Genomic DNA, 21,693 nt, shown 5'->3' on the forward strand with positions numbered 1-21,693 from the left:
AGACTATATTGTATGTATTTATATGTATGCCTACATCACATGTCCATACTGCCAGTTTGTTTCCCAAATTAGCATGAACAAGACTCTGGGTTTAATATGAACACTTTTATTAAAGGGATCACAGGTAAAAAAGGTCATCAGCACTGCCAGAGACATCATTTCTCCTCTATCACCGACTACCGCCAAGACCCAATCACAGCCTCGCTTCGAAAGATGCAATATCTTAATCTGGCAAGAGACTTAAAACCAAGTACGTTTACTCAAAAACCATCATTATTTTAAACAAGATGCATATTATGGGACCATGATACTTTGCACACTGCAAAATGAAGCACACCATTAAATATCAGCGCTGCTTGTTTGTACTGTGGCACACAGGCACAGCAACAAAAAAGAAAAGCTGAATAAGTCAAGATGGATGCAGAGTGGCTTAAAACTGCCGCAAGACTATCACAAAAGAGCTTCAATGTGTTTCTAACAACAATATATTCATACTACTGAAATAGCTGCGTGCAGTTCAGAATATTTTACAGAGGTAAGGATATAAACGCAGTGGGGAGTCAGTTTGACAGTAGCTTCTGCTGATAGTGTTATGGTTTTGAATTTACGCATTCAAATTTAAACTCATCCACTGAAACATTAATTTTTACTGTTGATACTGTCTTGGACTGAATTGCAGCAGCAGTGCATCAGGAGATTACATCCTGTAAGGTGGCAAACATCCTACCTCAGTGTCAAAAGTAAAACGCCCACTGAACATTAAAGACACAAGAGATCCAAATTTATGTTAACTTTTAAAAATGACCCTCTGACACTGACATGACGAGGTACTTCCACTTATTACTAAAATCAACGGTTTTAAAAAAAAAAACCAACTTCTGCACAGCCTCACATGAATGCAAATGAAGTCATCACAAACAACCAGTTACCTCTAACAATGATCTAATGTGGCAGATTGTTAGTGCCCACACAGCATCCTCGGATGGGTCAAAGAAAAGTCAACAATGCAATAGAGGCTATATACAGGAGCCTAAATACAGTCAGCTGATCATAATACAGCATGTGGTGGAGCCACCCAACTAGCAGTAACTCATTTTTGAGAGAAACTCAAGCTGACATTAAGGTTTTTCACTAAATTCCTTTAGATTTTCAAGTCAGCCTAAACCCTCACACTCGGCATGCGTGTGTCTGTACTGTCACAGGTGTGTTTGTTTTGACAGATGTGAAGAGCAGAGGCTTAATGTTTAAACAGAAAAAAAACTGTCTTTATTCATTCTGACACATTCCATACAAAAATTAAATTTCCTGATTGGATTGGCAAAGCGTGTTTTTGGCAACTGCTTGCAAAAATCCACCAACCCGAAGGAGGAACAGTGGGTTCTGGAAACAGTAACATTGCCCCTCTGTCAAAACCATTCATGTATTAAACTAAAACCAATCGCAAAAATAAAGGACAGCTTGTCTGACATTGTTTGTGTAGGTCCATATCCTATATGTAACTGCTGTCTGATATTTCAAGTTTCTTTTTTTTGCCATTGTACTGACTTTCTGCATGACATATACAGTGTTAATTTGACTGTACAAAATACTATGCAGCCAGAAGAGTTGGCTGGAGGTCAGGAGGTGAACCATCTGGGATGAGACGGGTATACTAGGAAGACAAGAGGTGGGAAGGAGGTGAGATGAACCATGATACCAAACTAACAAACTGCAGCTACAATATCAGGAGGTGAAGAGAATGTATGAATGGACAGTTAGCTGGATGGACTGGGTCCAACTACTGGTCAGCTGGATGAAAGGGCTGATGGGTTGTGGGAGAGACAAAAGCTGGAGGGTTATCCAGATGAAACAACAGTACAAAGGATGGAGTTGAGTAGGGGGGTGGGGGTGTGGTGGGGGGTAGCAACGCCCCCCTCCGTGTCCTATCGGTCCATTTCGTCCAGCAGGGGTGTGGCGTCTCCGGCGATTGACATGGGTGTGCTCTCGATCATGGGGCTGGGCGACGGTCGTGGCGTCATCCTCTGGGCTTTCTTCCGCCCCTCCGCTTCTTTCTCCTTCAGCCACTGTTCCGCCATCTTGCCCCAGTCCACTGCAGAGGCGTTGCTGCCGCTGGCCCTGCAAGGAGGGAGGACAGAAGGGGAAGTGTTTTAGTCAAAGACAGTGACATATTGAATGGCAAGCTGCTGCTTAGCCCTAAAATGATGCAGATTGTGGGATGAGCACCATCTAATGGCAGATAAACAACAACTCACTGATTTCATTTAACAACAACAATGGTTGATTTGAGTTGTACACTGCAAAATGGACATCACACATTCTGGCTAAGAGGTGAAGGGTTAATCTGACCATACAGATGATGCATTTTTTTTTAAACTTGTCAAATTTTATATAGCTGGGGAAATTGCTAAGACCATGAATAATCAGTTTGACTATCAAAGAAAAATCTATAGTAAATGTAACACTAGTTGATCACACAAACTTTAATTAAACCAGGATGCACTTTAAGGAACCGTATGGTTAAGGTACATCAGGTCGCCCACACATATTCCCTTCTGCACTTACTTTGGCGGCTGCTGCTGTGGAGTCCGTCCTCTGGATGAGGTGGAGGATGACGGCGTGCCGGATGAGTGGCCTTGGTGACTACTGTGATGGCCGTGATGGCTGTGGTGTGACACATGGCTTCCGTGTGGGTGGCCATGTGTGGCGTGAGAGTGGGAGGACTGCGGGGTGGAGCCGGGGTACTGTGGCGTGCCCAGGGCCTGCTGGCTCGGTGTGGTGTAGGAGTAGCTGGGCGTCATCATGGGCGTCGCCATGGGCTGCTGAGGTGTTGCAAATACCTGCAAAAGAGAAAATACTGGCAATGAAGATGGCTCAATGAGTTACCTGAGAAAAGTCAATATATATTCTTGTATAAGTAGGGTCTCATGAAACGGTCCAACTGAAATCTAAAGAATTGAGGGATTAATAAAGTAGTCCAAAAAAAGGAAGAAATCTTATTTAGTAAAACATTGATTAATTAATTTCAGGTGGACTTTTAATATTTCCTCAAACTTAATTTTTTCCAATTTAACTGCATCAGGTTATTATGTTTAATTGTTTTACATATTTATCACTGTAAATGAGTGCAAGTATATGGAAAATTCTATAATGATAGTTACAGTTAAACTTTTCAAAAAAGTGTTTTCCAAAACGAGCTTGTTGGACTGAACACATACATTTCTGGAAAAAAATAAAATAAAATACTTATATCATGTATGAACTGTATCATTATGAAGAGTGACTGAGCACAATTCTAACTAGGCATGGGCCTGTTACCGTTTTTCAACATTTTCCGTCATACCGTTGCTAAGGTTTTATGAGTCTTCAAGGAGAGAAACTGCAGTTTAGTAGTCCGTCTCCCTGCCAGTGTGCAGTGTGTTTAAAAATAAAATACATTGTGTTCAATGGAAAAAAAAATGTTTTTTACCCAGACATTTAAAAAAAAAAAAAAAACATTGAACATTTTAATTGCAATACCGCAATACCGTGAAACCGTGATATTTTTGCTAAGTTTGTTATCATACCGTCAGAATAGTGTACCGGCCCATGCCTATTTATAACACGTCTCTTCTTATGTTGGAATTCTGTAGTTTTGTTGGAAAACAAATATATATATATTTTTTTTATTAGGCTCATGAATCTGCAGACAGGTCACCAGATCAGCTGGTTTGGTGTTTTTTTAATTGCATCTTTACAATTGCCTGACCAAAGACCTGATGTATTTTGTATCATTGTGGGTGCCTACAGTTTATTAAGACCTTTATAAAGTGAATGTTTGATCAGTCTGAGCCACCGACATTTCCAAAACAACTGCTTTCCTTTCACAGTAGTTAAAACATTAAAAGCTGCACTAACATGATAAGCAGAGGAGCTCCCTCCTCCTCCTCCTGTGCTGCCACCGTAGCCGTACTGGCTGGAGCCCCACTGGGCTGGGGTGGTGTTGGGGTTCTGGCCCTGGCCTGTGACTGCGGCGATGGCATTGAACATCTGAGAGGTCATGTTGCGTGGAAGGGCGTTGACAGCTCGTGTCAAGTCTAGGGAGGAAGGAATACATTAGGAAATAGTCAAAGGTACTACAACTGCACTCATGCTGAAAATGTAGATATGTGTGTGTGGAAGAGAGCGGGACTCACCTGCGATGTTGATATTGGCTGGGGTGGCGTTGAGGGATGCAGGTGTCCTTGTTCGGCTGCTGTTGCTGGGAGTGATGCCTTTGACAGAGAAGACAATGTTATTTATTAACCCACAATATCCTTTAACTGTTGTAATGTAAACAATAAACATTAGGTATAGTGCTTCCATACCTGGCACAGGCTCTTGGTAATGGTCCTTAAACCAGCGGAATAGTCCATTCACTGTAGGAAATATCTGTGAACGGTAGCGGAAACCATCTGGGGTGATGGTCACAAACTCAACCCTAGACAAAAAACAAAACGGCATGTTGACGTTCAGTTCTACTCATATGTAAACCGGCTTGTTGTCAATCAAAGAAGTAAAGATCTAATAATCTTGGGCAGTGGAGCAGTTCGGTGGGAGAGTGGATAAGAATTGTGTGGTGTTGAGTAATTTGGAATTTGGTATTTTGGTAGTATGACATGACTCCCAATTTGCAAATTTGAGCCTCTGTAGAAGCTATGGACCTTTACATGTCACCATGTGTCACTGTGGTCCATGATATTTAGAGCATGAAATGGCACTGTCAGCTATTTCTGTGGTTTTAATGTGAGCTTGAGCTGCTTTGAGGAATAGCAACATTAACAATTATGTTTTAAATCAGCTTCCACTGAAATTAGTCAAACTTTTTTATTCAACATTTTCTATCCATGTAATGATTACAGCGAATAATCAGAAAACAGAAGAGACAAAAACTTTTCTGCTCACCGTGGTTTTCCGCGAGGCTGGTAGCCCAGAATGAATTTTCCTGGCAGATCTTTACATGCCGAAATAAAGTAAGGAATAAAAGTAGGCTTCTCCCTCTTTGTCTTGACCAATAACTCCTCCATTTTCTATTAGAGAGACAACAAGACAAAAGAAGATATGAGAGGTGCAACCCACGGCAAAAACTGTTAGCAGAATGAAATTAGCTGTTGAGTTATGTTTTTCCACATTAAGAATGATATTAAAGCAAATTAGTATGTACCTCCTTGCTCCCCCAGTTGCACTCCTGGAAGTACTTATGCCCCAGTAGATCCCGGGCAAATGACGCCATTGGCTGAATGTACCGAGCAGTGATTTCATCCAGATCTTCAAACTCCTGCAGAGAATGCAAAATACTATTTAAGAACATGCAGCAGCCACAACACTGATGTTTCACAAGACATTTTCTACAGGTTTGATTATGGAGCACAAGATCACGTGTGATCTTGAGAAAACGGCTTACTTCATTATTAATCCAGAGTGTGTGCCCTAAGCTGAACGCATTTTCTTTGCCTTCTTCTCTCACATCCACATGCTGGTAGATGCCATCAGCCACCTACAAAACGTCACACAGAGTCAGACTGGTGTATGTTGTGTTACTGCCACATTTTGTACCCCTCTATCTGTTTCGTACCTTCCAGGTGACTGTGAGGTGGTTCTCTCCCTTGCTGCTGGGTCTGATGATCAAGTCTCCCTGGTCCAGGGTCTCCATCATTTTCTCTGCCTGGTTGAAACTGATATTGTGGAAGTTGGGGTGGGCGATCACACGCTTTATATATGCTGGAGACAGAGGGAAATCAAAGAAATGACAAACCGTATAAGGACAGTGATGTGGAAGTAAATGTTTGGTAAACAAAAAGTGTATTATGAGGAAACAATTCCCAAAAGTAGCACAGTGTACCATTTTATTAGCTATTTCGATTCAAACAGCGTTTATTAATCCTGTTATTATACTAACGTGTTCGCTGTTGTTTCTTTTTGAACTCCTCCTCCTGTTTTTGGTCTTCGGACTCTGTATCAAAGTCATAGTAGCTGTCCTTGGGGAGCTTCCACTCATTGGCCTTGTCCATCAAATCTGAGGTTCGGCATGTGAGGTCGACACTGAATTTCTCAATGTCGATTTTCATGATGCGGCAGTGAACTGTCATGCCCACCTGAAGGAAGAGGGGGAAGAGGAGCAATCAAGTGTTACACAGGTGCCACAATAGAAGGAAACAAGACAGGAAGGGCAGAAATAGGCACTAATTATTCATAGATCTGTCAGGATTGGGACTGGCACCAACTGCAAACTCTCAGAAACATTCAGAAGTTTACAGGTGACATTAACAAAGGAAAGAAAATATCAAAAAGCATCAGCAAAGCACAACCAACGATGACGACAGCAAATAACGCCTCACCTTGACCCTCTCCTCAGGGTGTTTGACCACTTTGTCACTGAGAAACTTTGTGGGAATGAATCCCTGGACGCCATTATCTAATCTGGACCGCACCCCAATGGCCTGACCTGGACACGAACCGCTGTCAAAGTGATTCCACACCTAAAGCAGGGACACAAAATCAAAAAGATGATGTTTAGAGGTCAGACTCTCAGCTGTTTTCTACTATTAAGTCGTCGAAAGAAGAAAACTCAGGTGGCTGGTACCTCGCTGAGTTCAGGGAAGTTGTCCTGCTGGCAGAAGGGACACTGCCACAGCCCCGTAGAATCGTTACGGATGGCCTGGTCGTAGCTCTCTCCCTGAGGCCGCCGGTGAGCAATACCAGTTACTATACTGGTGATCAGCTTACCTGGAAGAAAAAGAGGAACAAACATCAACCACACCAGCCGACAGAGATGCACTAGTACTGTTACTGGGACTTCAGCAACATCACTCCTTTGAACAAGTCATCGTGCTATGACTACCACACCAACTTTGTGTGTGCTTAAGGTTAGGAATAAACTTTATATTATTGATCTTCGGTGATGTTTGATTTAAGAAATGAACATGTGTACTTCAGTGCAGTGTGTATTACCAATATAAAAAGTCTCTGGAGTCTCCTTGGTGAGCAGGTTGAAGACCTCCTCAGTGTTGGGGACTCTGTAGACAACTCTCAGATCTTTGTACCTGCAGCTCAGCTCTGCACGGATATCATACAGAGTAATCCCCTTGTTGCCATAACCCTACAGGGACGAAACAAAGAAGAAAACAACATCAATGATACAACTTGTGAAACAGAGCTAAAGTTTCTTTTGGCTTCACATGTTTGAAAAAACACAAAGTGGTGTCTGAAATGTCCCTTTTCTGGACTAAATATAATAAGTATTCTGTACTGTAGTATTTTTCAAGCTGTTAAAAAATGTAACAGAATACATGAGACATTGCTGCGGTCAAAGCCACAACATACACACTGACCTGTCTCTCAAGCTCTTCAGCAAAGGCATCCAGGTCAAGATCTTTGAGACGCTCTGGATTTTCCAAGATCTCCTCCAGAGCTCCAGCTGGGTTGGCATCTTCTGCCGACTCATCATACTCGAGGGCGTCCACAGCCATCTTGCGAGCCCACTCGTAAGTCTCAGGGTGGACACGAGAGCCGTCCAGAACCTCGATGTAGGAGTCCGTACTGTGTGGAAGGTTTGAGAGAAGAGAAACCAATGCCGATTTAAATTAACCTCACAGGCTGAATGTTAGATCACTGCCTTGTCTGACAATTGACAATGGTAGAATTAGCACTATGGGAGACATCTGGATGGTTCGGGGTGTGTAACAGACCCCTATACAAGGTACCAACCTGTCCCCGAGCGATGCCGTGTCAATTTTGATGAAACCGGCACAGTTGATAAAAACCTTGGGTCCCATGTGACACATTGTGACCAGTTGGGTTCTGTTTTCCAGACGAGTGTTGTTCTGCTTCAGAATCTGCACAAATACAAGGATCATGATGAGTATCAGGTCAGCAGAAAAGGCGCTATACTTTTATATATGACACAAGAATTATTGACAGTAGCACAAACGCATACCTTGAGCAGGTGGGACCCCTTTCTTGGTCCCAGGCCACAGACATACTGGACCAGGCTCTGAGTGTGAGGATGGGCAATGGCCTTGTTCACATCAACTCCAACCTCATTGACACGGTTGATGAATTCGCAGTAAAGAGCACAGAGCAAATCTTCCTTCACCACATGTTCCTGAGAACGGTTAGGAAAAAAAGACACCAATCGTTTCATGCGATTGTAGCTGCAGAATCATGCTCAATTTAAAAACACATCTCTTTCGACTGCACCTTCGATAAAAAAAAAAAACTTTCACTTAACAGTTGCACTAACTTTATGTGACTCTTTTTAGTTTGGCTTATTGTAAGCTAATGTGCTTGCACTTGATGTTTGCTATCTGGAGTTTGTACCTTCATGGTTGAAAGCACTTATTTGGAAGTGGCTTTGGATAAAAGACATGTAATGTAATGTAATTTACAGCGTCTAGTTTTCATAGTCGTTACTGATGTTCAAGAGTTTTGGAGAACCTCATTATCATCTTAATATTAATTGATTAGTTGATACACAGTGTATCTGACCAGGCTGACAAGATTATTGAGTGGTTGCTTCCAGACTTATAGAAAAAAACTTGCGATACATGATGGGTGGGTCTGTGTGATGCTACAAGAGAATAAAATGTGTATAATGGAACTGTTATCTGCTGTTATCAAATGCCCCAAAAGAAATTAAACAACAAACCAACAACCCTAAAACAAAATCAGACTCCCAATGTTTCCAAATCCAAATTACACTAAAATAATTCAATTAGTCCGTCAGTGATGTCACAGGAAAGGCTGTAAATCTGGCTGTGATACTTTTTGAAAGAAACCATGCTTCAACAATATACAGCAATAAGATGGAGATAAAAACAGCACAAATTCACAATTTCTTCAATGTCTCACCTGTAGCGGGTGTAGTTTGAGGCAGAGAATATCATCATCACTGCTGCAAACTTGAGCATACTCCATCAGCGGATCCTGGATCTTCCTGGCTATCGACACAGCCTGTCGCAGTAAGGGAGGGTAATCCCTAAAATCAACCTGCACAGAGAGAAAGCAGAGGGTCAGGAGAAAATGAGCAGCAAAGGGAGCATTGGGCCACATCTTTGATCCACCGGCTAGTGAACTTGCTGTGGTTAACTGCCACAGTCAAAGAGTGAAACCACTGATGTGTCTGTGCCTGTGTATGACAACGATGGTAAGGTGAGGTGTTAAGTATTTACCTCAGACTTCTTGCTGTTCATGTACAGTGTGGCCAATTCATTGTCAACGAGTTCAACTCCCACAGCAGGCAGAGAGGACTCTTGCTCAAGCTCGCTGATAGTCCTCTTGATGTCCTCCATGATCATTTGAGCATCTCTGCACACACAGCAGGTTTTCAACATTTCAACCTGAACCATTATAACTTGAAAATGCTGTTCAAAATGTCTACATGTATCTTTCCAGCACATACAAAAATAAATCAATTATTTACCGGTTTTCCCCAGCGACAGCTACCACATGAGGTTTCTTGCCAGACAGAAACCTCTTGAGATTTTCAATGTCGTGGGCCTGAAGATAAAACACACACAAATGAGTGATCATCTCAAAGATGAGTCCAGTAACATGTTTTCCTAAAACAGAAAATCATCTGTTGTCTGCACAGAAACACATCTGGGTTCTGTGCGTGTACCTTCTTCTCTCTCTCATCCTCCTTAAAGGCATTCCTCCTCTTCATGAAATAGGGCAGACGCAAAAAGTCAACCACCTCCCCTTCCCCGTTGATCAGAGCACAGAAAACTGGTGTGTCTCTGTTGGAGCAAAGTTTACTATATTGTCACATCAGCGTGTCTTTTATGCAGCAAACATTGCTTGGTCTTATATGGTTGCAATTTAAACATGCAGTATATCTCACACATTTAAAAGTGAGCACTCTATTGTTAATACCAAAAATTGTAGATCCTAATATATCTTAGGAGAAAAAAAATACTGTGGGACACATACCTGCTGGGCGCATAGGCTACACCCAGCACCCGAATGCCTTTGCCCTGACTCTCATCCATCAGATCATCGTCTTCCTCAACCTGCTGATCTGGTCGGTAAGGAGCCACCTTGAGCCAGTTATACAACCGACGACAGCAGGACTACGAGGAGAAATGGAGAACAGAGAGTTCATAAGTTCTAAGGTTAAAACACTAATTGAACATACATGGTTAACACTGTTTGTTTTGCTCTATAATTTTAGAGATATGATGCACGTGTTAGGAGATTGCTGTGTTAACTTTCCGTGCATAACACTGATACAACAATGCAATATTACAATAAATGGAGACCGATATCATGAGAAATTACCCTGACAATGCTCTCTTTGGCCTCAGTGATGAGTTTGCTCTTGAGTTCCTTCGCCATCTGAGGGTAGAGGAACTGAGTGAGAGCTCTCTCTATGGCTAAGGTTCGCTGCCTGTTCCACTCCTGCACCTGGTGACTGAACTCATCCCTGTAGTAGAACTGTTTGATCTCATCAAAGTATGTCTGGTCCCCAGCATACCTGAGGACAAACAGAGGAAAGACAGAAGGGAGTGCTTTAATATTACCACAGTCAAAAACAGAGTCAAAGCCCCATGCTCTACTTAAAAGGATGTGGATAAAAACATAAGCTGCAGATTAAAAAGAAATTAAACTCGGGGGATCTATCCTACTTATCAACCCTCCTTTTCTCCAACTTCCAAGCTAGGTTTCTATACAGCTGCTTAAAGTGGCACATCAGATCCTCTGCTTGCTAAATGTACTATGACCAAGGAACGTGCATGAACAACAGAACTGACAAAAATTGTAAGACCTCAGGATGTTTGTATATTTATGATTTCCTCCATCTGGTTGATTAAAACCGACTAGTGGCCAGCTTTCTTAATCCTCGGTCTGCCTACAATCATGAATTCACATATTTGGATTGAAGAGGTTCATCCTATGCAGATCTGGCAGAGCAACATCATTGAACGGATCTTTCTCCATTTTAGTTTGTGGACATCGGTATTGTCACTGTGCTTACCCTTTGACCCCTATAAGGTCTATACAGATGTCAATGGAAAGCAGCCCCTCGTCCTCTGCCAGGCACATCTTCAAGAACTGTTCCCCATTCAGCTCTTTTACAGGCTTGTTCTTAAGATACTTGAAGGAGTAGGCAAAATGAGCCTCGTCTACCTCCTACAGGAAGTAAGTAAATGACAATGCAAGTTTAGAATGGTACCCAGAGCACACTCCGCAAACTCAGAAACCGTTCTGTTTGGGATTAAATGTTTGATTTTCTTTGTTGTTTTTTTAATCTGCGTTTTTAAAGGAGCCATGCTCGTAATTTCGTTCATGCTTTACATTTCAGTGTTTTGCTGAAGGACAATAAAAGGAATCTTGAATCTTGTTTTCCAAATGCTGCAATTAAAAGTGTCCATACCTTTTTGCCCTTCTTTGTAGGCTTGATATTGATCTTGGCCCTCTCCTGAAAGGTCTGTCGGAGAACATGTCTGACCAGAGGTTCACGGGCAATCTGCATGGCCACCATGTACCTGGTTCCTTCTAGCACTGTCTCAGGAGTGCTAAACTGGCTGCAAACATAATCTTTGGCCAGCTCTACGGGCTCAGCCGGGAACTGCTCTGTCTCATGACGCTGGTAACTGTCTCTCAAATTTTCTCCAAACTGCTCTGGAGTTAACCCAAACTTTTTAGCCAAGCCATCTGCAGTAAGGAAAAAAAACAGGAAAAGAAGTTGAAGTGATACCCAGCTAGGAAAAAAAGAACAAAAATATATATATGGTAGGGATAGTTGAACACTGAGACGGTGTTGTGCGGGGTAAAAAAGGAGACTTACCAAGTCCTACGCTCTGACAGATGCTGTACATATCTCTACGAGACGCCAGCTTGAGGTCAGGTCCTTTCGGTTCTTCTTCTTCTTCTACCTCCAATTCCTCTTCTTCACCTAAAGAGGCAGCCCACCAAAATCAGTCATGTAGCAAATTCTTAAAAACAGGCAAGCACTCCTAACTAAAAATTTGTTTCAATTAGAAATAAACGACTCTGCAGTATCCATCCATCATCATCTAATGAAATGGTCAATTCAGACGCACCATCCTCCGACACTTCTTTGATCTTCTTAAGCCTCTTCTTACTGGCCTTGGCAGCATTCTGCATCTTGGGGATGTCTCGGCCATAGTAGAGCAGAAAGTGGTTGTACACATCACCCAGCTCTTCAAGAGTCTGCACATCTTTCAGCCTATAAAATAGATTTGAATGGTACAGAAAAAGGAGAGAAGGAGCAATCATTCCTTGCTTAGTGCAGTCACAAACATTTACAGTTCATAGGAGATGGTCTTTTTCTGCCTCAGCCCTCGATACGTACCTCTCCATGTCAGCGGTGTCCAGAGGACGGATGCCGTCAGCCAAAGGTTTGTCAGGGTCAGCTGAGATCTGCTCATACTGGTAGGACTGCATCTTCCGAAACAGACGGGTCAGGTTCTGCTTCCGAGTCTTCAGTTGAGTCCACTGGTGGATAAACATCAAGTCAAAGTCAAGGAACCAGAAGTGGCATACGTAAGCCACGTTGATGAAAGCAAATGATTGATCATGTTTAAAACAATGTTTAAGTCATCTTAGAAGGGATTATTATAGGATTGGCTGTGTACCCAGAGGATTCACCCTTCCATACAACAACCCATCCCAACAATGGCTTTCTGTCTGTAATCTATTCCTTCTGCAAAAAAAGCAATACCAACTATACCTTTTCATCCCACTGCCACACCTTCCACAGGTCATTGATGTTTAGTTCTGGCTCCACATATTCTTTTCTGTAGAAAGCTATGAACGGAACCTGAAAAAAATAATAAAATTGGTTCTTTATGACAATGTCACATTTCCGACAATGCCATTACGACAATGTCACGCATTCTTTCTTAAAAGATATAATGTTTTTGGCTTTTAGAGAAATTAAACATCAAACAAAGAAACAGATAATGGAAATTCCTTATATGGGTAAAGTGAGCCCACTCTACCTCAAATTGTTGATTCCTCATGAAGTTGAGGGCCTCTTTGATCTTGGCAATTGTACTGGGGCCTTTCCTGCTGAAGTTGGTGGTGGTCCCCCTGTCTAGATAATCTGTGCTCTCCTGTTTAGGGCACAGAAGAAAGCTAGATTTGATATAGAACTAAGAAAAATTCAACAATGTATCCAAAAAAGGGGAATCAAACCAGGTATTACAACTGAAAATTAGGGCTGGGACAATTCATCGACGTAATCAACATCATCGATTAAAAAAAATACGTTGATTTGCATAACGTGCGTCGATGCGTCAGAATAGAGGAAGATGGCAGCGATCGTAAGCATGAATTCGTCTGAAGAAGCTGCAGCTAAAAAACGCTGCCAACGGTCGCCGTGATTTATGGTTGTGCAGAGGCTCCACACAGAGCTTTCACCGTAGCCTACGTAAGTGGCCTGAAGTTTATACTTGCGTTGGTGTGTGTGTCGATCTCTTTAAGAGAAAAGCATGTGTGTGTGCGTGGTGAGTGTGTGGTAGAGCGAGTGAGAGAGTGAGGACGATTAGCTTCGGAGCGAGTACCGACTCTAGAGGCCTAGTGAGAGAAACAAAGTGTCTCCCCTGTGCTTTCTGACTTAGGTGGGAAATCTGTAGCAGGAAAAGTTAACCCTCTCCTTGATTGTTGTTGTTGTTTATGGAGAAGGAGAACCAGGAAATGAGTATGGGAAAATGCAACACTACCAAGCCACAGCCGAGCGACGTGCATGCACTTCTCGAAAAATTTAACTACACGTCCCGGCGACGCACTTTACTCGGCTGGAGCCCTGCGTTTCAATTATTTTCCATGCCCCACACTGATGCAAAAATACCAAATTCGCCAGTGATTATCTTAACTGCATATTACTCCAGTGATAATGTTAGGGACAGCCCTACTGAAAATCCAAGAAAGTTCTTTGCGCCCTGTGTGCATGCCTTTTTGCATGAGTGTGTATGGCAAAGGTCGTACCTGCATAGAGATAGTAAGAGTAGAGAAGCCATGTCTGAAGATCCACTCTGCTTCCTCTTCCAGCTCATCATCCTCAGCAGGTTTAACAGGAATAGATCGTAACTATTAGACGGAGAACAGAGTCAGGAAAACAGGCACTCATCAGGTAAATCAATAAATAGGCTTTCGAGGCTTAACCAGGGTTTCTGCAGGTTTCACCAAGTCAAATTTAATACTTTTTAAGACCTTTTTAAGACCATTATGAATGAAATTTAAGACCTATATCACGACATCAGATGTCAGAGTAGGAAAACATCTGAAACAATTCTCAGATTTCCTCATTTGCATTATAGGACTGGTGTCTAGTCACCCTCTGGAGGACCCAGAGTAGGGTTGGGTATCGTTTCGTTTTTTTCCGATACCGGTCCTAAAACAATACTTTTAAAATGGTGTTGGTGCCTAAACAGTGCCTGAATCGATAATTAAAATAAAGAGCACGGCTTGTGTATTGCTAAGGCCATATGGTCAAATTAAAATGATTTATTTAAAATATAACACTAATAACAAAACTTATTTTACCAGTCAATTGCAGTTACATGAAAAAAAGAACCACTAGATAACACTGAATGCACCACGAGCTTACCAACTGTAACTGAACGTACCATTAAGTCCCGTCTGTGTTATTTCTCCGACAACTCTGTGAGCGCTACCAGTGTCTATGATGCAGCTACTCTGTGTCTTTAACTGCAGAATGTTGGAGGTCCCAGTGGTGGAATAATTTCCAGTAAAATACTGCCACACTTTACACCGTTTAGTTTTCAACATTTAACCGTATTTAAGCAGCTACTGGCTAATGGCAGACTAACATCACCTGCTGCGAAGTGTGATATGCGTTAACTAGCGACACGTGCAGCGATGCTTCTGTTGCCTCTGATGTCTGTTTCAGAACACCAGAGAGCAGCGCAGGCATTTAAGAGGCACCGAAATCAGGCACTGAAATCCGCGTTGCTATTCGGCCTGGTAGATACATATTGGGACTGGGGTTCGGTACCCAACCCAGAGCACCTCCGCTCTGTTGGCTCTGATCCAAAAGCGACAAGGAGGTCGCTTACGGGAGTTGTGAAGCTGCTGTGTGGGTCTTGCCTAGGCTGTGTGGAGGTAGTGCTGGAGCCGCTGCCAGATACTCGGCGGAACTGGCTGGTGGCAGTAGTTTGCTGGCAGACAGCAGTTAGATGTTACTCACTTTTTGCATGAGACTCCAGCACCTGTTGGTCTCATGTGTAGTCGCAATACAGTGAATAGAGGGTTTTCACGACGCGTCATCAGACCCGAAGTCGCCATGCTGGAGGTACTCCGCATCACAACAAAGCACAGGCACTGAAGTAGATCCCGAACGGCGTCAAGGAAAATGGTTAATTATTGCCGTGTTTTAGGTTGTACCAATAGGTCAGACCGAGAAAAACATTTGGAATATTATCGACTTCCAAAAGTTATTAAAAACCAGGGAGAGGAATGCCAGAAGTTATCAGAGGAAAGGAGGCGCTTGTGGTTGGCAAAGCTCAACCAGGATCTACGAGGGAAAAATCTGTCTTGTTCGGTCTTTGAAATGAAAAAAAAAAAAAACTATTGAGAGTCACTTGGCTACACCTTGAGTATCACAATGATATCATACAGTTAAGGTTAGGTTGATTAAAGACGTTATTGCATTACTTACTTTGGCCTTCACAACACAACGGTCGTTAATGACTTGGTACTGCGTCTCCCTCACCCATCCACACACCATCTGGTTATAAGCCTCCAAACTTTTGTAGGATTTAAGGTCTTCCGCTGTGTATGGGCTCGGCAAAAAAAACAGGTAGTTGACTATATCGGGATATGCAACTGAAGGAAGAATCACTGGGTCGCCATGGATCCAAGAAGAGGGAGCCAACTCGTAGGGATCTGCACCGCCAGTAAACTGTAATTTCTCAAAATATCGTGCCTTTTTTGTGGTCAAAGTCCTTCCATGCCTTTGCACCTTGGACGCATTTTGATGAGCTTTTCTGTTGTTTAGATATAAAGTATTAAAGCATCCAAAGTGCACAATACTCCATTACTCCATTCAGTTGTTTACACCGAGTGCCTCCAACATGGCCGCGCATCCAGGTTACCGCCCAGAACGTGACGTCGTGAAAACCCTCTATTATATTTGCACTAGCGAAAGAAAGAACTACAGCACCACAGAATTAAAAAAAAAAACATTCTAAAGCGCTGAAGGAGCATTTCAATGAGCATTAGAGGTAGCGTTACATGGACGTAGGAAAATTAAGACCTATTTGAAATTTAAGACGTCAACCGGCAATTTCCACTGGATGCGTAACGGCTGCGGATCCGCTTCGGAACGTCGGCGGAGTCATTAAGTTTCCATTAAAGTCAATGTGTGTATTTCCACTGATTGCGGAACGGCTGCGTTCCGACTGTGTCCCAGCTCCGGCGGTACGCAGCCCTCCATCCGGTTAATTTTCAAAGTAAAATACACCGTGCTCACGGCAGATCATATTTCCCTGCACTACACCTTGAAAACACAACACAGAGTTGTTTCCCCTCTACTCCTCTGGATGGAAACAAACTGTTGTTGGTTTTGTGGTTTTATTCTATGTGAATTCGCGAGATCTTGTGGGTCCTCGTGACTACAGCTGTCAGTCATGGCCACAGCCGTGCCGCAACAAATCCAGACCTAGTGGGTATTGACGGACGGCGGAGCATGCAGACGTTCCGCAGCGGAGCCGGTCCGCAGACGTTCCGCATCCAGTGGAAATCCGGAGTAAGACTCAGCGGAAACCCTGTTAACTGACTATTCATAAACCTGTCCTCTTCCTCTTTTATCAGCATTCATTAAACACGGACAATAAGGAAAGCAGTCATAACGATCCTATACGGTCCATTTAAGAATGTCACAACAGTGCATCAACACTGTTAGCATCAAAAACACTGACAAGCACACACACCTGGAACCTCTCGGGCATGTCCGTAGAGCGGATTTCATTGTCTTGGTCAGTCATGTGACTACTCTCCAGCTCGCTGGGCTCGTAGATTTCAAAGATGCTCTTCCTCCCTTGCCTCCTCTTGGTCTGCTTCTTAGGTCGGTCCCAACCCTCTTCATCCTGGTCCTCTTCCTCCTCCTCACCCTGGTCGTATGTGTCTGCGTCAAAGTCAGCAAAGTCAAAGTCTCCACCAAAGATTTCTTGGGCCTCCTGGAGGGCTCTGTGGGAAGATGAACAGCAAAGAGGAGAAGAAGCTGTGATTATGTTTTTCTTAAAGCAGCATGCCATTTCGTGTTCGGTGTCGTGTTTCCAAATATATATCAACGTTTTTAACTGAATGGATGAGGATGCTATATAAGCCCTACTTGATCATTTATAGCAAGGAAAATGGAGGCTAAAACAAGCTGCTTGCTCTTTGAAAGGATAGATTTGCTGTATGAACTATGACACTCACGCATCTGTGTATCCTGAGAACTTCTTGCCCCTCTTTTTGGTTATAGGTTGGCCGTCATCATCCACAATGAAATCGTCTATATCTATGGGACAAAGGCACAAATTTAAGAACAAATCAATTCTATACCACATCATTAAAAACAAAATCAAAGTATGGGACTGAGTTTATATTACTGTTTTTTCTCTATTATTTCTCAGCTTTTTAGATACTCCAAGGCAGATCTAAAAATCTGTTATTCCTGGCCTACCCGACTCCTCATCCTCTCCTTCTTCATCGTCATCTGCATGGTGAAGAGGCTCATCTACAGCCTCGCCTTCCTCCAGCTCGCCCTCTGCATCACCATGAAAGATCTCATCTGCGATCAAGTCCTTCTCGTCATCATCTTCTTCATCATCATCGAGTGTTTTTACACGGTCATATTTCTTCTTCTGTGACACAAGACAGGAAAAGCATCAGCGCTGCTATCATGACCTTTTCTTAAGTGTACAAAATTGTGAGGCCAAACGGTAAAATTGTACACTGTTACTACACACAAAGTAGGGATAAGAAACTGTTCATACCCTCCTTTTCACTTTAACACCCAAGTTTTCCTCAATTAGGTCCAGATCATCGTCATCCAGGTAGTCGTCATAATCTGCAAAAAGGAAAGTCTCAGACAGGGGAAACAATTTCTACCACTTTAAACACAGTGCTTTGTTCTTACGTGTGATAGTGATAGTCATGATTAAACAACAATTTAGACAAAAATCTTCATGTTTTTATTTGGCACCTGTATACAACAATGACTCAGAATCCATTTTTTCAGTCTGCATAGCTGCTGCAGGAAATTATCTATTAACTGGGTTTAACTCAGGTAAATGCGGCTAAAACAACACATTCTCTTTCTTTGATAGCGAGAAAGCAAAAATATGAAGGAAGATTATACACCACACTAGCAGAGAACACAGATCAAGCACCACCTGCCGAGGTTAATGCAACCAATACGTGGCCACATCTGGCTCCATAACACATGGAGCTGGAAGCAAGAAAAGGGGGAGGCAATCTGTTGTTTTACCTGCCCAATAAACAAATGAAAGAAATATGTTTAAGGTCTACTCTGATTATTCAGAATGGTATTTCGTGTCACTTTAAAATCTAATTGTTCAGCACAGTCCAGTACAAAAGACCCAGAAAAACGATAACATGTACTTTCAGTATTACAGAATGGCGATACATCTTGAATTGGCACCTTAATAATCAAGTCTGTATTATACAAAAAGGAAGAAGAATTATGACCAAAAAAGTCATAAAATAACAAGTCCAGGCACTCAAGGCTGGTTACAAAAAGTGATAAAAGGCCTTTAATAAATAGGGCAAGACATTAAAAATACACCGAATGTCGGCTTGAGCGTTCCTCAGGGTGTAGTGACAAAAGTCTTTATTGTATTAGGGAATTATTATTATTTTATTCAATATATATTAACTTTACAACGCCTCCCTCGGAGAGTCGAACACCCCCTCTCTGTAATCATCTCAAACATAGACAATCACTTCTCTTTTTTTATTGCACTATTTGCACATTAACACTGTACATTTCACATTTTATATATTATTACTGTATATTTGTTTTTAATATATATGTTAAAAGTCTGGATAATATATGTTGTTTGTATATGTTGTTTGTATACCTGGAGTGGTAACAAAAATAATTTCCCCCTGGGATTATTAAAGTATTTCTGATTCTGATATAATGTATATATTATCACTATAAGACTATAGTAATATTTACGAGTTTAGAAAATCAGATAAAGATATACTGACCGATTTAAAGAGACTGTACTCCAAATAATGAAAAAAAAACAGCTGGGCTCTCACAGACCATTCAATATCTAGCAATATCTACAGTTTTTCACGGCTGCATAGAAAATAATTGGGAGATTAATTGATAATGAAAATAATCATTGCAGCCCTGGTAAAAAAAAAATTCAACTCGTAAGTGCTCGTTGGTTAACAAACTAATGTTGACACCTTTACAGAATTATAAAAATTTCTGTACTGCAGTTTCTTCAGCCAACATACACACATCATCATTATATTTGTCAACTCTGATGGCCTTTTACTTATATAATGTTTTTCTGTTATCCTCTCTGTATCACAGTTTTCCACAGTGTCCTTTGCCACTCAGTGATGAGTGGGGTGGTATCAAATAAAAATGTTACATAAGTTCTTACCCTCTACTGATTCACGGAATTATGGAAACAGACTAAAAAAGGCAAGAGGTGTCGAAGCGCTCTAGTACACCCTTTTGATCCGTAAACTTCTGTAAACTAATCACAACAACACACTGTACAATGACTAACCCTTTAAAAACATCTGATACACTTACTGCGCTTTTTACGTCGATGCCTTACTTCCTCTTCTGAGTCACTCCCTGCTCCACTTGCACTTCCTGCAGGTCCTTCTTCCTCCTCCCCCTCCTCATCTCCATCATCAATAAGTCCGCGTAAATTTCCTCGTTCATCCTGGTCCTCTGTGTTCTCTTCTTCCTCTTCATCTGTTGAAAAATGACCGATAAGTGACCCACGCAACATACACATACCCTGAACGAAACTATTCAACTCTTACCATCTTCCTCCAAAAACCTCTGGGTCTTTTTAGGCTTTAGGTCTTTCTCTTCAAACTCCTCTTCTGACTCCTCAGCCTCGCTCTCAATAAAGTCTGCCATGACTGCTGTTCCTGAGAAGTGCAAGAAGCTGTTAGTAAACGTTCCCAGGCTGGTCACAAATACAAAGCCAAACGCACACAATAAATACGCTCTATAGCGTTATGCTGTAATTGTTTGACCAAAATTCAGCCTAACATATTGGATATCTTTGTAAACTTTAGGATCTCCTCCAGAATTTAAAATGAAGTGTGGTGGGTTTAAACAATGTTTGACTTCAAAGCATGAGTTTTTACGGACTGAAGAGGTCAATCATGCACGTCTGTTTTCTGTGTTGTCCTTTCACACAAGCTGCATACTTGAATATAAAAGAGTATTGAATAGTTTTAAACTAAATGATATGAAAAAGCACGGAATTACACATGGAGGTAACGCTAATGCGTTTTGGCACATTCACAAATATATTTTGGTTATTGTGTTATTTACAAACAACGTTAGACTAATAATTAACATACAGTATTGTATGTTAATATTTCTTTTTGGATGGTTTTCATTCTACTTTAGCTGGCGAGCTTAAAAAAAACTACCGCTAACGATGTCGCAATGCGCAAACACAACACCGACGGAGATGACCAAACAAACCCCTTTAGCGACTTTCTTTCAATCTAACGGTAGCTAACGTTATCCAAATGATATCTTAAAGTTATCTGATGAGCGGTCGGTCGACAAACACTAACGTTGACGTTATATTGGAAAATCTGCTCAATAGCGTTGGTCATTACCCATGCTAGCGATTCAACATTGTACAAAGAAGCTGGCATTTCACGTTGTTCGTTTGAACTATGTTGTACATAACAATACATTAGCTGACAATAAAAGAACAACCGAACCTATTTCGCTGCTGTAGAAATAGACCAAGGCCTCTGAACCACAGTCTAACGTTAGTTAATGCTTTAGCATACCAGTACATTAGCCTAGCATTAGCTGGAAAGACAACAACAGCCGACTGCATTAACGTTAGCTAACGTAAGTTAATGGCTGATAGCTAAACAGCACAATGTAAATGTCCCAAATGACCACGGTGAACTTGGACTTACACGTCTCACTGCGGTGGTATACTCCGTAAATATTTACAGTTATAACGGGATTGTGTTTTGTGTTTCGGGGAGCTTGTACTTGTAAAAATGGCCGACAACGAGCGGCGTGATGGCAATTCCGGGATGCAGTTTGCAGTGTCTTCTTCTATGAGTTTTAACGGCAGCTTGCATTCTTAATAAGTTACACTACTGCCATCTTCTGGAGTTAGTACGCAGTTTGCAGTGCAAGTGAGGGAACTTCCATCCTTTTCAGTGGGACCCCCTGCTGGTTTACCTTGATTCTACACACAACGAAACAAGGCAAGTTCATATAGCAAATTTCCATACACAGAGGCAATTCAAAGTGCTTTACACAAAATATACAAAAGAGCATAGAACATAACAAAAATAAAAGTGTCTAAAAGGTACAAAGACAACAAGAGGTCGTTAGTGCAAATTACCAGCAGCAATTTAGGCATAGGTTACCAGGCAGTAGAGGCCAATATAAAAGAGTTCTGGAAGTTTATTTCAATGGTGTGAAGCATAATAACT

At 41.9% G+C, this 21,693-nt stretch overlaps 1 protein-coding gene across 1 annotated transcript; it reads right to left on the reverse strand.

Moving 5' to 3' along the window:
• Positions 1-90: 90 nt before the first annotated feature.
• supt6h (SPT6 homolog, histone chaperone and transcription elongation factor) lies at positions 91-21,360 on the reverse strand. Its single transcript, XM_031280681.2, has 37 exons — positions 21,163-21,360; positions 20,029-20,139; positions 19,790-19,957; positions 17,985-18,058; positions 17,672-17,852; positions 17,425-17,506; positions 16,935-17,190; positions 13,969-14,070; positions 12,981-13,094; positions 12,710-12,799; positions 12,332-12,474; positions 12,060-12,205; positions 11,804-11,911; positions 11,390-11,670; positions 10,991-11,145; positions 10,294-10,489; positions 9,946-10,085; positions 9,635-9,752; positions 9,437-9,513; positions 9,186-9,321; positions 8,866-9,003; positions 7,952-8,119; positions 7,723-7,850; positions 7,347-7,554; positions 6,967-7,114; positions 6,599-6,741; positions 6,354-6,494; positions 5,915-6,110; positions 5,591-5,736; positions 5,420-5,512; positions 5,180-5,293; positions 4,921-5,045; positions 4,344-4,456; positions 4,173-4,250; positions 3,895-4,073; positions 2,563-2,837; positions 91-2,115 (listed from the first exon to the last, which is right to left on the reverse strand). Exons 2-37 carry the CDS (start codon positions 20,126-20,128, stop codon positions 1,923-1,925), a joined length of 5,253 nt encoding a protein of 1,750 aa, XP_031136541.1. The 5' UTR covers positions 20,129-20,139; positions 21,163-21,360; the 3' UTR covers positions 91-1,922.
• Between the last annotated feature and the right edge of the window lie 333 nt (positions 21,361-21,693).

This window comes from Sander lucioperca, chromosome 13, assembly GCF_008315115.2.
Source record: "Sander lucioperca isolate FBNREF2018 chromosome 13, SLUC_FBN_1.2, whole genome shotgun sequence".
NCBI lineage: Eukaryota > Metazoa > Chordata > Actinopteri > Perciformes > Percidae > Sander > Sander lucioperca.